Source organism: Falco biarmicus, chromosome 11, assembly GCF_023638135.1.
Source record: "Falco biarmicus isolate bFalBia1 chromosome 11, bFalBia1.pri, whole genome shotgun sequence".
NCBI lineage: Eukaryota > Metazoa > Chordata > Aves > Falconiformes > Falconidae > Falco > Falco biarmicus.
Window position 1 is genome coordinate 9,223,136 of NC_079298.1, and position 14,780 is coordinate 9,237,915.

Here is a 14,780-nt window from a genome sequence, read left to right on the forward strand (position 1 = left end):
TGGCCTGGGCTGGTTTCAACTGGAAATATAAAGTTGCCTTTATTTTCTCAGTGATCTCAAGTGTATGCATAATACAGATACAGTGAGCAAACCAAATACTGTTGCTGGATGCAGTTGCGCTGGCTAGTAGAAGTTGCAAGTTCTATCCCAGCAGGCTGATGCTTATAGCGTGTTGCTTTACGTGACAGAAGGAGAAAGTCATAACCTTTGGAACCAATTCTTTTATTAGCATTCCCTATAACGTGTTCTGTCTTTGCGTGTTGCTAATACGTAGATCCAAATGCAGGCACCCAGCGAGGCTGTGGGTGTAGGGGAGTTCCTGTGTAGTCACAGCGTGTGTTCTCTGTACGCTGATGCCAAAGACATTCCTGAGACACATCCACCTTGGGTGTTGCTGCCCCCATGCAAATACTTCTCATTGTAAATGAGGCTCTTGTTTGGTACTGTTTAGTTTGGGTTTTGCTTGGTACAAGAAGGACATAAGGGAGATTAACTAAATATAACATATATGATTATATAACACTCTTTAGCAGAAAATCTGATGTGTCTTGCAAGGTTAAGTGAAGTAAACTAAGGCAATAGCAACCTGTCCTGAGCTACAGAGTGAACTGATGGGTGATAGGGCAGAAGCAAGTGTTCCTAGCATCCACACTAAGGGGGAAGAAGGGGCAAGGGATGGAAAATACCAGTGCAGGCACACCTTCAGCTGAGATGATAATTGAAAAGCACAAGACAGATTTTGAAATGCTTCTTATGCACCCTAAATACTTCAGTGGGGAACTGAGGTGTAAGTTAGTAGTGAGTGTACACTGGGATATATGTTCATATACACACACATATGCATATATATTTTTTAAAAAATCCTATATATGCAAACTTGTGACTGAGATGGTTTTTCTGAATTGCAAATCTCTAGGCATTGGGAACTCTTGAGTTCTGAATTTCCCTGAGCAATCTCTGTCAGCTCCCTTCCTTTCTTCTGAACAGCTGCTCATTTAACAATTGTGCTTGTTTTGGCTGGAAGCGTAGAGGTACTAGTCCTGTACATGGGCAAGTATACACCTCTGAGATAGGACTGCCAGCTGTCACAAAAGAAGATTTAAAGACTATATTTCAGGAGGGGAGGTCATTTCTAAAAACCGTTCCTTTAAAAAAAAAAAAAAAAAAGCCAACAACTAAACCATTCCTGGAGAAAAGAGGGGGGTAGGAATTTTAAGTTCCATAACAATAGTAGTAGTGGATATTTTGCATGAACAATTTATTGGCATGTCAGAAGTTAATTAAACCATTTTAGTATGGTATTTTCTCGGTTACAGAATGAAGTTTCAGGTTGGAATTTTTCTTCTGAAGAACCTGGGAAAAACACAGGGGGCAGTCTGGAGAGGATGGGGAATTATTTCAGCAGAGATAGAGAAACTGTTCAGACCTGTAAGATGATGTATTTCCACAAAGGGTGTTCTTTTCAGTCTGCTGATGAAAAGTCTTGTGGGTTTCCCACCAGCAGAAGCTGCTTAATTACATTTTGTGCATGCTCTTAGAGTACCTGTTTGGTGAGAACCTGACAAATGGTCTTCTGAAAGTAAATCAATTCTGTTTTCTTGGGCTTTCTTGAATATACATGATGTCCGGAGCCTGAAAAGCACAGCAGTGGCACAAGAGGAAGCAAACAGTGGGGCGCCAGTTAGGCTCTATGGTTCTCTGAAAGACTTTGTAGCCTCCTATAAAGGAAAAGAAGAATGTGCCATTGGCGGTAGTGAGTAAATGGAACCTTCTTGCCTTCTTTGCTCTTGTCTCCTTACAAATAAACCATTGTTGTCCATCCTTGGCATTTGCAGTTCATTGTGATAAATTGGTCCTGATGTGTCTGACATTTCAACCAAGTTGTTTAATGGTGCTTTTCTGAAAAGGCAGATCTTGCTATAACTCGCGTTGGTCCAGAATATATCCAGTGTAAGAGCACTCACCATCACATACAGCGCTAACCCTTTCCTTTCTGGGTGGATGGAGACGAAAGTAAGAAGTAAACATTTTGGTCACGTAAGCCCAAAAGGCCAGGGTTTGTATAAGCAGTGTACAGAAACAGAAACTTTAAGTCTGGATTGCTGTTGCTAAAAGCCTGTTTTCATAGCATGGACAGCGACATTGAGTCCACTTGCACTGCTGCAGCGTCTTGGGCAGGAGGAAAAAAAACAGCTTGCTGAAATAATGCATCAAAATTTTGCTTGGAGTTTTATGCAAGATTCCCTGTTATCTGCCAGTGCTTTCAAGTTGTTAGCTTCCATGCAAGGGTTGCTTGGGTGCAGAAACCACAGGAATACAGAAATGTGATGAACTGTGACCAAAAGCAGCTTCTGTGGCTGCATCCCTGCAAGTTCAAGCTTTGATTTACGTTTTTTAAATGTCTGTAATTACTCTGTCAGTGAGATGATTAACACAGAGATTGCTTTCCATAAATAGGAGCCTTCTGTCTGTACCTTTCTAAACCTTTCAGCTTCCCAAAGCTATTAAGTATCTGCCCAGAGCAGCCAAGCAAAAGTAATGCCCATACTTGAACTGTGACCAATAAATAAATAACCTTTTTGGAGGTTAATGATCCCACTGTGATAGAAGACGATTTTTAATTGTATTTCACTTTCTTCAAAATCTGGTGCGTGGAAAGTGTTCTCGCTTGCCTTGGTCCACTTAGTTCTTGATGGAGGTATACTATAAGGATGAAGAGTGCTGGTTCTTCTCAGCATCAAAACAGATTTACCTTTCCATCACCGTAGCCTGAGCAAGAAGAACTAGAACAATTTTTTGGGAAGTGGACCAATAACCTGATCAACAAACATCTACGTGACTGCTTTGGGTCTCCCAGTATATCAGTCCAATACACACCTTGTTCCTGAACACACCGCACAAATGCAGTCAGGAGACAAACTTTTAAAATGTAAAAGCATGGAAATCCATTTGGAGTAATAAATACAGCGAGGAAAGTAATTTTTATCTCGGGCACTCTTAAGCATATGTTTGCTTATGGCAAAAACTTGTGTAAGAGCACAGAGCAGCCTAGAAGCAAACCTAGAAGCAGCCTTGAATTGAGTGTGGGGGAGAAGGGCTCCATAGGTGCAGGGGCCACGCGGGGGGCTGCAACCCCCTCACCCCCACAGAGAGCTCCCCCCGCCCAGCCCTCCGCAGCGGTGCCTCAGCACCCACCTTTGGTGGCGGCGGTGGCATTTGGGAGGGGGCAGCTGGCTTTCGGTGGCCATGGGGCTGCACACTTCAGAGCTGAGAGGCTTCGGGGGCCTTGGTGGAGGAAGGCAAAGCCCAGGTAGCTGCTGGAGACGCCAGTCACGTCATCCTTTTGTACGCCATTTGTGGCAAAGCACCCTGCTTTTGCTGACCCTGCTTGGCAGCTCCCTCAGAAAACAAGGCGGCCCTGCTGCTGGGGTTGGGGTCCCTTCCCCACAGCAAGGCTTGTGCCTTTCGCAGCCCCCCAGGACTCTTGTGCTGCCTCATACGCGTGGCCTGTGGCCGTCCCTCTCCCTTTCCCAGAAGGTGCTGTCTTCTCCTCAGAGCCGCCACCTTTCTCCTCAGAGGGGTGGATGGTGGTGAGGTGAGCCCTTCGGCACCGTCACTCCCTGGCCCCTGCAGGCTGTAATCCTTGTGTGGCTCTGTGCAGAGGTTGGTTGTTGGTTGGTTTTCAGAACTAAAGTTATAGTGACTTGGCTGCATGTTTTTATTTTTCAACGCAGCGTTCTCTAGGCTCGCACCTTTGCATGCGAGGGCTGGGTGAGGCTGGCAGAAGCAGGATTTTTGGCAGGCGAGCCCTCTGTGCTATGGGGCTTCTAGGCCAAATGGACCATTTTAGCTCTGTGTTTTTCTTCTTTGAGGAGCAGCCCATCAGCTGCCGCAGGATTTGTTTCCCTCTGCATCCATGAATTCCTGGTGTATGCATAGGGACGGTGTGCCCTGGCCTACAGCTCGGGGGATGGTCTGTGAAGCAGTTTGACTGCAGTGAGGCGTGCCAGCTTCCTCGAGGGTGAGGGCAAGCACCTTGTTTTACACCATTTTGCACAGTTGGCAAGTGACCTGGTTTTCAGACATGCTGTCTGACTTCTGTGGAAGGACCCAAGTGCTCAGCGCCACCGAGCGTCCCTGGAGTTGTGTATTTTAAATCTGCATCTTAGGGAGACCAGGACGGAGGGGAAGATGCAACGCCTTTGGCAGGGCACCGGTCTGAGCTGGCAGACATGTTGATCCTGGTGGGATGGTGTTGTGGAGCCTTTCCAATGTCAAGTGATTTTTATTACTGATCTGCTGGTAAAATAATTAAGAAGCCTAAGTAATGATTCCTTCCCCCCCAGTTCTGTAGATCATGCAACATTCGTAAATGTTATTTGGGTATGCAGTGAGCAAATTTCAACAAAAATGCTGCCTTGCCTCAGGGTTATAAAATTTCATTACATCTATTATTAACTGTCTGTCTGTGGCAGGACCTAATTTGTCTTGATATATTGGTTGCCCACAGCTTCTAGAAACTGCTTCTTATCACTTCAAGGTGCTAAGACAGAGAAATCCTGGGATTAAATGGCACTGCTTTTCTAAGTGGCTGATTGATGCTTTGGGGCTGTAAGATGCCCCTCTATGGCCTCCTTGTGCAGATGGAAAGGGAGAGGTATAATTTTCATCCTCTTTTGCTCAGCACTTGGGAAGCTGATTGACTTGGCATAAGTACCTTTACCAAGGCAGGATAATGTGAAAGTTTCAATTCAGAATTAAGATTCCTCCTTTTTCAGTAGACCTGCAGCCATATATAGCATTATCAGCATTAATACCAATGGAAGAACTATTTCAAAACATGTGATTTTTTAAAGAGAGAAATTGGTCTGTTTAAAAAGCTAATCCTGCCAAACTGGATGATGACTCCAGAATACCAAACAATTATTTAAACTGTAGAACATTATGCATTCAAGCAGACTTGTCGCAATAAATGTAGATCTGTTGCTCTTTACACTAGTATGAAAAAAAAGGAATTTTGGCAATGCAAAATAGTTGTAAGGGAATGAGCTTCACAGCTTCCTTGGTTCCAGAGAAATTTGGCAGATTTTATTTCATAGTTATATTCTTGTGTATACTGGGGGTTTTGCTTCTGTGGGTCTTCCTGTGTCTCTGTGTTTCAAGTCACAATCTCCTTTAATTTAGGCAGTTACCGTTAAGTTTCACAGAATCCTGGAATGGTCAGGGTTGGAATGGATCTCTAGAGATCATCTAATCCAACCCCCCCTGCTAAAGCAGGTTGCACAAGAGTTGTGTCCCAGGTGGGTCTTGAACGTCTCCAGAAAAGGAGACTCCACAGCCTCTGGGTAGCCTGTTCCAGTGCTTTGTCACCCTCAAGGTAAAGTTCTTCCTTATATTCAGAAGGAACTTCTTGTGTTTGAGATTGTGCCCATTTGTTTAACATGTGTGAGTTCACGCTTTGCTTACCACTTTTTCCCCAAGTTTACTGATCATAATCTGCCTAGATCGTTGAATTTAGAAATTGCCTTGCAATACCAAACATATAAGTAAACCCTTATACTAAAATTAGGCAATTCATTTTTCCTGACTTAATTTGAGGTAGCATTTTCAGAGTAGCTGGTCCAGTACTACTGCTGCTGCGTGCAGGGTGCTAGCATTTTAATAGCAAAACCACAGTGTGTTGGGGGTTTGAGGCAGTCACAAACAGGCAGTGCTGTTGCTGTGTTGAGCATCACTCACACAGAGTATTGCATCCTACTTAATAACCAGCCCTAAGATCTTCGTTGAAATCCCTGTTGATTATTGAAGCAACTCTTGTCAGTTCGTTTTGGTAGAGTTAAGCTTGAAAATAAGAGTGAGGGGTGGTATTTGTTTTATTTGCATGTTCCGGTACAGTTCTGTTCCTGGAAGGGGTCGGCTGGGCCAGGCACAGGCTGGAAGGACAGGAAGGCCCTTGGTTTTGGGGAATCCTGTGCAAGGAGACCTGATTCAAGAGGCAGCAGCATATTGCAGAGCTGTGGCAGCACAAAGCTGAGCACTTGCAGCCCATGCACAGGCCAAAACAGCAAGGAGAAGGTGGGAAAGGGCCAAGAGTGTGTCAAGAGCCACGGGAACTGTGCACAGTTTGTTGCAACGCAGGGTGACTGGGATGGCCAGAAGCAAGACCCTGCCTGCAAGGAAACGCTAGGTAGAAGAAGCTGCATACAAATCTGACTTCTGTTCCTCTACCCTAATTCCTTTGAGTTTAAGTTAAGTTTCTGGGATTTTGTTAAAATAAACAGTGGCACCTCCTTTTTCTGGGGGTTTTTTTTTGGGTTTTTGTGTTGGTTTTTTTTAATTAAATGTAAAAACATTGTGATCTCATTTGAGGAACATGTACAGGACACCTCAACATCAGTGTTGACTTGGGATTTCGTTACAATATGTCTCAGGATTGAACCATACAAAATAAAAGTAACTTTTAAAAGTGTAAACAATGTTGGCAATGTCTAGGATTATGTTTAACTTTGGGTTTTTTTCTTTATTTTATTCTTCCAGCCAAGCAAGTATGTCCATCTGAAAAAATTAGCTGCGGAGACTTAAGCAACAAATGTATCCCAGCATCCTGGAGATGTGATGGGCAGAGGGATTGTGAAAGTGGTATTGACGAGGCCGGTTGCGCTCCTGGTGAGTTAGTAATACTTTAATACGTATGCAAGATCTCTCTTCAGGACTATAAAAGTCCTAGAGCGACTATTACAAATTGCATGTAAAGGGATGACTTTTCCTGCCAACAAATTCATTCACTCTACATTTGCTATGCTAAGTAGTAAATTACAAAAAAAAGAGAGGAAAGAGGGATTCTCCAGTTGGAGCTGGCTGGAGAATACAAAGTCAACTCCATGGACAATTAAGTATTCTTTTACTACTGTAGCAAAATATAGTTAGTTTGGAACATGATTATCAGGGTTAATACCAAGATGGTGTGGTAAGGCCTTAAATAACAATGTTGAACCCTTCCTCAGTGGTAGCTCAGCAGCTTACCACTGTGTCCTTCCTCCTGCAGAGTGTAGCCTTATAGACTAAGGCTAGCTTCTTCTGGGATATAATAGATAGGCTTGGACATTTCCTTATTAATAGCTTCTTGGTTTCACAGGACAAAGAGAGAATTATATACTATTTACTGTAACTGTTTTAAATTCAGTCCCTAAATAGCCATTGCCTTTTATTGGGCCTTTCTCTGCTGAATGGAAGAGCTCTTTAACAGTGTTTTCCCTCTGTGAAAACTCCTACGCTGTGCAATCAAGCCATTTCTCAAACTGTCTTTTTGATAGACTAAATATATTTAGTTCTTTATGCTTCTTGTTGTCAGATATTTTCTTTTGAGTGAATGCTTGACTCATTTTTGTGGCTCCCTTCAGTATCCCAGCTGATTTTCCAACTTTCTTTTTAAACAGACCACTAGAACTTAGGGAATATCAGTCTTACCAGTCTGTGCAGACGTAAAATCACCTTTCTAAATACTGTTCTTATATAACTCTGTCATTATTAAATTCTTCTTGTGCAAATGATCCCAGGCTATTAAGAAGCTATCTCATGCTGTGTGTAGTTATTCACCCATCCATCAATATTTCTGATGTTGCATGTGATATCAGCAATGTTAGTTTTACTTCCAGATTACTGATGAAAGGGTTGAATGATTGCACACAAGCACACATTGATGTTTCTTCATTTGAAAACAGAATTTTGGGCTCTTAATACCTAGCCAGTTCACAATCCACATTATATCTTTTCACTGGAGTTGTGTAATTAATTACGTTTTATGTGATCATTTTGTGGTTCCGAGTAAAACACTGTAGATAAACCTATTTTTTTCACACAGCTTTATCAAACAAAATCTTACTGAAGATTTTACTGTCTAAGCAACCTGTTTCAGTGTTTAGCCACTCACTGTGAAAATATTTTTTCTTTGTCCTTTTCTACTTTTTCCTTTGTCACAACATCTGCTTATTGCCTTTTCTCCTTTTGCTGTGCACTTCTGAGAAGAGTTGGCCTCCCACCCCTTTAAATACCAGAAAATTGCAATAAGATCTCCCTCTAACCTTCTCCAGGTTAACCAAATGCATTTCCCTCAGCCCGTTGTTGTGTATCATGTGCTCCAGTACCATAACCATCTTCCTGGACTTCCACTGGACTCTCTCCAGGCTGCAGATGCCTTTCCTGTACTGTCAGGATGGCACAAAACTGCACATAGTGTTTCAGATAGGACCTAACAAGTACCAGCTAGGGGAGAGTAACCACTTGCCTCAGCCTGCTGGCCTCACTCTTGCTAATGAAACCCAGTGTGCCGTTTGTTAAGTACGAGTCTCAGTATGAAGGTTTGATGCAACTCACTAATTCAATTAACTACTGATTAGACATGCAGTTTTTCAAAGCATCTCCATTTCATATTGCACATGACCCAGAGGTCCAGGGCTAACAGTAACAGGTGCTTGTGTGAGCCTGTGCAGCATAGTTCCAGTTGGGTGGGCTCGCAAGGAGAAGACATAGGTTGCCTTATGTTGCCTCCTGTTTCATGTAGAATTAAGTGCATGTGCATGGACAATTCTTAAGTAATAAATTATTATGATATGGTAAGTTGGTGATGTGCTTAGACCCCTGGTCCTGTGTCTTCTGAGTTTAATGACGTTTTGGAAGTTTTCAGAAGTCTTTTATTTTTCTGTATGAAAGTCAGTGTTCTCTCTCTAGCACATGCATTTATTTTTTTCCTTTGAATGGGAGGCTTGAATTATAGACAAGTTCAGAAGATAATTGTAACTGCTATTGAAAAAATTATTCTTTTCCCAATGTGAGTTACTGAAATTAGAACAATTTTTACACTAGTGGCTGTCTCCACTAATTTAATGCTGCTGCTTACACCAGTAGGAGTTGTCTCATGGAGTCTTTTATTTATAATAAAAATCTACTTGGAATTGCTTTGAACTTCTCTTTTCTTTTTTTTTTTTTTTTAAGGCTGTAGGTAACCCCCCCAAATGAATGTAAATATGGTTTGAATGCCACACAGTTTTAGCATAATGATGCTATTAATGGATTTAGAAATAGCTGAGTGTTTCTCTTCTGAATGTTTCAGCATCTCTAGTCTTGCTTATCCTCCATGTTTTTAATGCACATGCGGGTTCTTAAAATGGAAATTTAATCCAAGGACAAATTACCATCTTCTGACAGTTGTTGGGTAACTCATGTGAAATGAGTTAGTGACTTTCATCTAGTTCCTTATGGCTGAATGTGTCGCGACATAGGCTGCCACCTCGGCAGGTGTGTACTGGTAGTCTCTGCCAAGGGGTCATTGCTGAGTCTGAGCATGGGATGGGCCATTCTCTGGCAATAGGACCAGGCAGAAACTTGGAGCTTCCTAGGTGGATGCAAACAAAAGCTTTCAGTCCTAAGATCTGTTGACTCGGCACCTTTCAGAGGCATTAAATCTCACTTTGAGAAGGAAACAGGAGGCATTGCTGAATGGGAGCATTTTCAGTGAGGTTGCTTGTCAAATTAAGGTGTTTTCCTCATGGATGAGAACAAATGTGTTAGCCGTTTAAACTCAGAGCTTGCACAGGATTGATAGTTATCCTTTCTTTTATCCAAATCTGATAAACCTCACTAAGCCTATCCACTGATACTCTGTTAACATTCCCATTTCTTCTCTGTTTAGAATCCTCCTTTATCTGTTTTCTCTTATCTCAGCAGCACTGCAGTATCCTGACAAAAAAAAAAAAAAAGTCTGTTCCTAGGTTCAGACCTCTTTTTTTCTTTATTTTTAACCTCTGCACTCATGTTTTTGTTCTCATTTTAAAAGAAGCTTCAGCACTGACTGTCATCTGCAGCGCAGCCCCTTGGACCAGAGCACCCTGTCACAGCTAAGGCTGCACCTCTCACAGAGATGATGAACTTTTCTGTAAATAACACATCTTTCTGGATACATGTTTGGAAGGGAGTTTTATTTGTGCTTGGGGGTAATTTCTATGGTGAGAGCTTGCATGTGCAATAAACAAGTGGAAGATGACTTGCAGATACTGTGAGTGAGGGCATCCAGAAGAAAAACCCTAAGCTCTTTCTAAATCCATGTTAATAAAGCTATTACTTCAAGCTAATGTGACACTTCCAACATTTAAACTGTGGATACTCCTATGGCTTGCTAGGAATAATTGACTCTTAGTATTATAAATCTTCAAGAGGACTTAATATGAAATTCATGAACGTTACTTGAGCCCGCATTCCTGCATTAGTAAGTTGTACCACTAGCAATATTGTGCTGACATTCCGATCCAAGAGCAGGGCTTGGTTGTGCTGAGGCTGTGCAAGCGCCTGTCCCTAGGTCACAATGGTTCATAGTCCCAAGTTAAGGGACAGTCTACTGCAGGAGAGGAAAGCAATGATTCTGGTAGTAGAAATCATCCAAAACTGTAAGAACAGTGCAAGTGTATTGTGGTTCTTCTTTGCTGTGTCTGCTTCTGGCCTCCCAGGATTGCTTTTCAGATGCTGTTCTAGACTTGATAATTCTTGATGGATTTTTCTTCTCACAGTTATGTTAATTGCTGTTTAATCAATGTGGAATTTACCCAGCACAGTCAGTGTAGGCACTGGCACGGCCAGCTGTAGAGAGAAAGCTGCTGTTCAGAAATTTGGGGACAGAAGTATAGAATATGAGTAGTAAGACCATCTTCTGTTCAGGTTGGGTGCCCCTTTGTGCTTTGTATCAACCTTATCTTTGGTGCATCATCTTGCACGACTAGAAGCAGACTGGTGTCCTACCTCCCACTCATTTACTTTTAGTCATGGTTCAAGACTTGCTGTTGAGATGGGCACTCTGTGTGATCTGAAAAAGATTTGTCACAGCAATGTTCGGAATATCTTTTCTTTAAGGAAGGAGCCAATTTGCAGTCTGGTATGCTGTCCTTGTGTAACCCTCTTTAGACAAAGGGATCAGATGCAGTTAGCAAGCTTGGGACTTACCTGAGTGCAGGTATGCTGAAAAAAAAATGCATCATCTCAAACAATGGATAAGTCAAATATTTCCTTTGAGTTCCTCATCTCCACTGTACAATCCAGCCCTACAGAAAGCTGGCCTTAGGAGTAAGCAAAGCAGACTGTATTCATCTGGAATAAGAGTCCTGTTTGCCATGTCTGGAGTGAGAAACAACAATTTGATAGATGAAACCCATTAAAATAAAAACTTCTACAGAGGTGTGTAAAACAGCCTTTGCTGGCCTGTTAGGCCTGGTCTGGTACCAGTATTAGAAAAGCAGTTATTTTCGTAAGGAGTCCAGGCACTGACTCTGTCGTGCTACTTGAAAGCCAGTATCCGTGGATGGTAAGGCACCTTCTTGTTGCAGTTCACCCATGAAGATGGAAAAAATGGTGCAGTTTTTACCCTGTGGAAGAACTGTCCAAAGAAGCAACGGAAGCTGTGAATTTTTTAACTTGCAGTGGATAAAGCATCAGTGATTAGGGATCCAGATTTGTGTCTGCACAGACTGTAATTGCATCAGGGATTAATTGCAGGTATTAATCCTTGCATGTAGGTAGCTAAATGCCTGTCTGCCTAAATAATTTACCTCCAGCAGGTAGGCTTTAAGTCCACTGCTAACTTCCAGTGCACAAGCAATTTTTGAAAATGCAGGCATCTGCCTTTTTAAAATAAAAGAGTATATAAAAGAAACTTATTCTTTAGTTCTTTGGAGCAGAAGTAATAATACAAAGTGTGTTGTAGTCATAGGTCAGGTTTAGTCCTCTAAAATAGGCATCAACAGTTAATAATGTAAGAGCAGTCTTGAATTCGCTGGCTTGGAGGTGCTGGCATCCTTTTTCTTACTTCCCTCAAGGTTTTCTGCTCCCAGTGTACCTAACCTTTGTCACAATCGATTGGACAAGCTTAGGAACACATTTACTGAGACTAAAAAGAGAAATTAAATAGAAGAGACTGCAATTAAAGCATCACAACTTGAGTCGGTCTGGACTTTGCTAGCTACTGCAGAACTTGTTAAATTCCTGCTAATAGAGATATTAACCAGTGTTTTGTCAGCCGCTCAGAAACGCAGAGAGCATTTCAGCATGGCTTTAGAACAGAAGAGCTACTACCCAGTAACAGCTGAAATGGGCATTGAACCCTTTTAGTGCACACATCACTTGTTCCTCCTGACAGGACTCTGGGGTGCTCAACAGAGAGAGCAAGATTCTGGCCTCATCTCTTTGATTGTGTTACTCGTTCTCACCCGGACCACTTCTTGCACCCAGTATGGCAATTGTGTCTTGCAGATGAAGAGCTGGAAGTACACAGTTTTGCCCTTTCCCAATAGTCGGATACAGTGAAGTGATGTATTCATTGATACGTAGGTAGCATAAGCTATTTTGCCATACCATGATTTATTCTGCTTAACTCCAGTATAGAGACAGCGATCCATGAAAACCTATGCCTGTAACAGACATACTTGTGCTTATCTCATAAAGTTGTCCAAGGGTGAGAGCCAGGAACTCCTGCAGGAATCTTATGATAGTGACAGCCTAGTATTACCTAGAGCATCTTCTTGTGGACCCTGGTCTTCTGGCTTTTTGTTGCTGACCATGTAGCTGAGAATTAGCTCTAGATTTTCAGCCGTATGATATGATATGCCAGATTAAAACTGAATTAACTGTGTAAAGTTTTTTGAAGTTAATAAGGGAAACAACAGTAAGTACAGTCTTGCGGAGCTGTAAGCCACATGTCCTTGCCATGGTAGCTCACAGCCTTCGTATTTCCCACATACAAGATCCTCAGGGCAGGAGATTTTCACTTACTGTTTCCTGGCAAACTTCCAGGCACACGTGTGATTCTCCATAAAAAGCAGCAGTGCCTACCAGTGAGGGGAGCTTTTCATGGAAGGTCTGAGTGCAGAAAACTTCCAGAGTCAACTCTTTCCAATGCCCTGCTCAATAACCCTCAGGTCACCTGAGAACCATTGGCAGAAGGCAGAATTTAGAGCAGGCTAAAGCTGGTCTGATCCCTCCAGCAGATCCACCTGGTGATGAGCCAGCTGAAACAGGGAAATTACAAAGCTGATTTAAAGCCACCTTCCTCCACACTGCACCTGCACCTATGCTCACATGAAGTGACTTTTCTGTTGACAGTTAAATTGTTCTATCGTTCTTTATCATTATCCTGTAGCAATGAGGAGCGTCATGTCATCTTAGCAGCATTTTCTTCACGCAGTAAAAGGTACCTGTGTTTTGCATCCCACTCACACTTCCAGTGCTACTGGTGGGCATTTGACCAGACTGATTCTGTTTGTTCCAAATCTCCACAGAACCTGCTGAGAGCTTTGTACTTGGTGATAATTTTGTCTTCCTCTGCAGCCTCATCAATGCATGCTTTCATCAAAGTTACGAACTCTGTTCATTATCTTCATTAACAGGCTAGGTGCACAGTGGTGTAGTGTTCCTCAGTCAGCTCAGAGGGAAATCAAACCCAAAGGGTCAGATTCTACCATATTTTCTACCTGAGAAACCCACCAATTTTAATAGGGTCAATGCCCATAGTACTGCATTTATGCCTGTAGGGGTAATATTTATCTACTATCACTAGTCGTGATTATTTTAGCACGTGATGAAAGGCTAGCCTGAAATTCATGTCATTTTATAGAAAGTAGCTGTAATCTGAGTACGCTTGCCATGGTGGAGGAATCTACAATTATTTCCAAGAAGGGAAAGAAAATTACTGTAGATTTAACAAATGAAAGTCCTTCATAAATAAGATAAGGTAGCACAGCAATGATATCCTCTGGGCTTTACATGATGTTTAATTACTGGACAGCTGGAGGGATTAATGCTTTGCATTATGCCTGGGCTCTCAGAAATTAAACATGTACAGCTGCCACTTTATCACTGCTTAAAGTATTAGAGCTCCTTCAAAAGCAGTAGTAATTGCAGAAAAATCCCCATTGTTACTTAGGAAAAATTTCAGCCCATAATCATATTTGTCCTGAGTTCCTTCAGAACAAAACAGCAAGAAAAAAGAGATTGGTAGTTACCTTTAATTGCACTCTTACAGGAAGAATGAAGGTAGTTGCATTTTTAATACGTTGGATGCTTGTTGTAATTAAATGTAAAATACTGCATGAACTTAGGTTAAAGGTAAGATAGTCATTGCATAATTCAAATCATTAAACCCTAAAGCCATAGCCTAAGCTGTGCCACGGCTCTACCTGCAGAAGGTTAGGGCAAAATGGCTTTGTTGTCCCTACTTACGTCTCTTGAGCTTAGTTTTAAAAAAGAAGAGACACATGTAACATTCTGAAAATGGATTTTCCTGGTACTGAGCAGTGCCTGGCTCACGACAGCAGGGTTTGGTGGTGGCCTCTGCACATTTACTCTGTGCTGATCCCTCAGTTACAGATAAATTGTCTGTATCAGTATGTCCCATTAATAATTTATTCTTTAAAGCACAATAGATGAAAACGCAATACCAAAACAAGACAATTTAGAATTCGGTACTTGAAAAATGTTTCCCTGAACGTACACTAGGAGAAAAGAGTAGATGCAGAGAACACGCTGCAAGCACACGCTCACACGCACACAAGCCTTACACACCCCAAATGACAGTTTTTCACAGAGTTGTGGAAGAGTGGTGTGAAAAAGCTGGTTTTATACAAAGATTTATGGATAATTACAATGAAAGTCCAATACTAGTGGACTGCATGTTACCTGTGCACACATACAAAAGCTTTGCTCCACTGCTCTTTAGCAGGAGAAGTTGCCTCTGATTCTTCTTT

The 14,780-nt window shown here is 42.0% G+C and overlaps 1 protein-coding gene across 3 annotated transcripts in view; it reads left to right on the top strand.

Moving 5' to 3' along the window:
• Window positions 1–14,780, top strand: part of LRP8 (LDL receptor related protein 8) — a 194,223-nt gene that overhangs the window by 144,290 nt on the left and 35,153 nt on the right. For all 3 annotated transcript variants that reach the window (XM_056356674.1, XM_056356675.1, XM_056356676.1), the window contains one exon: window positions 6,538–6,666. In XM_056356674.1, coding sequence (XP_056212649.1) covers window positions 6,538–6,666 — 129 coding nt within the window. The remainder of the gene's footprint in view (window positions 1–6,537; window positions 6,667–14,780) is intronic.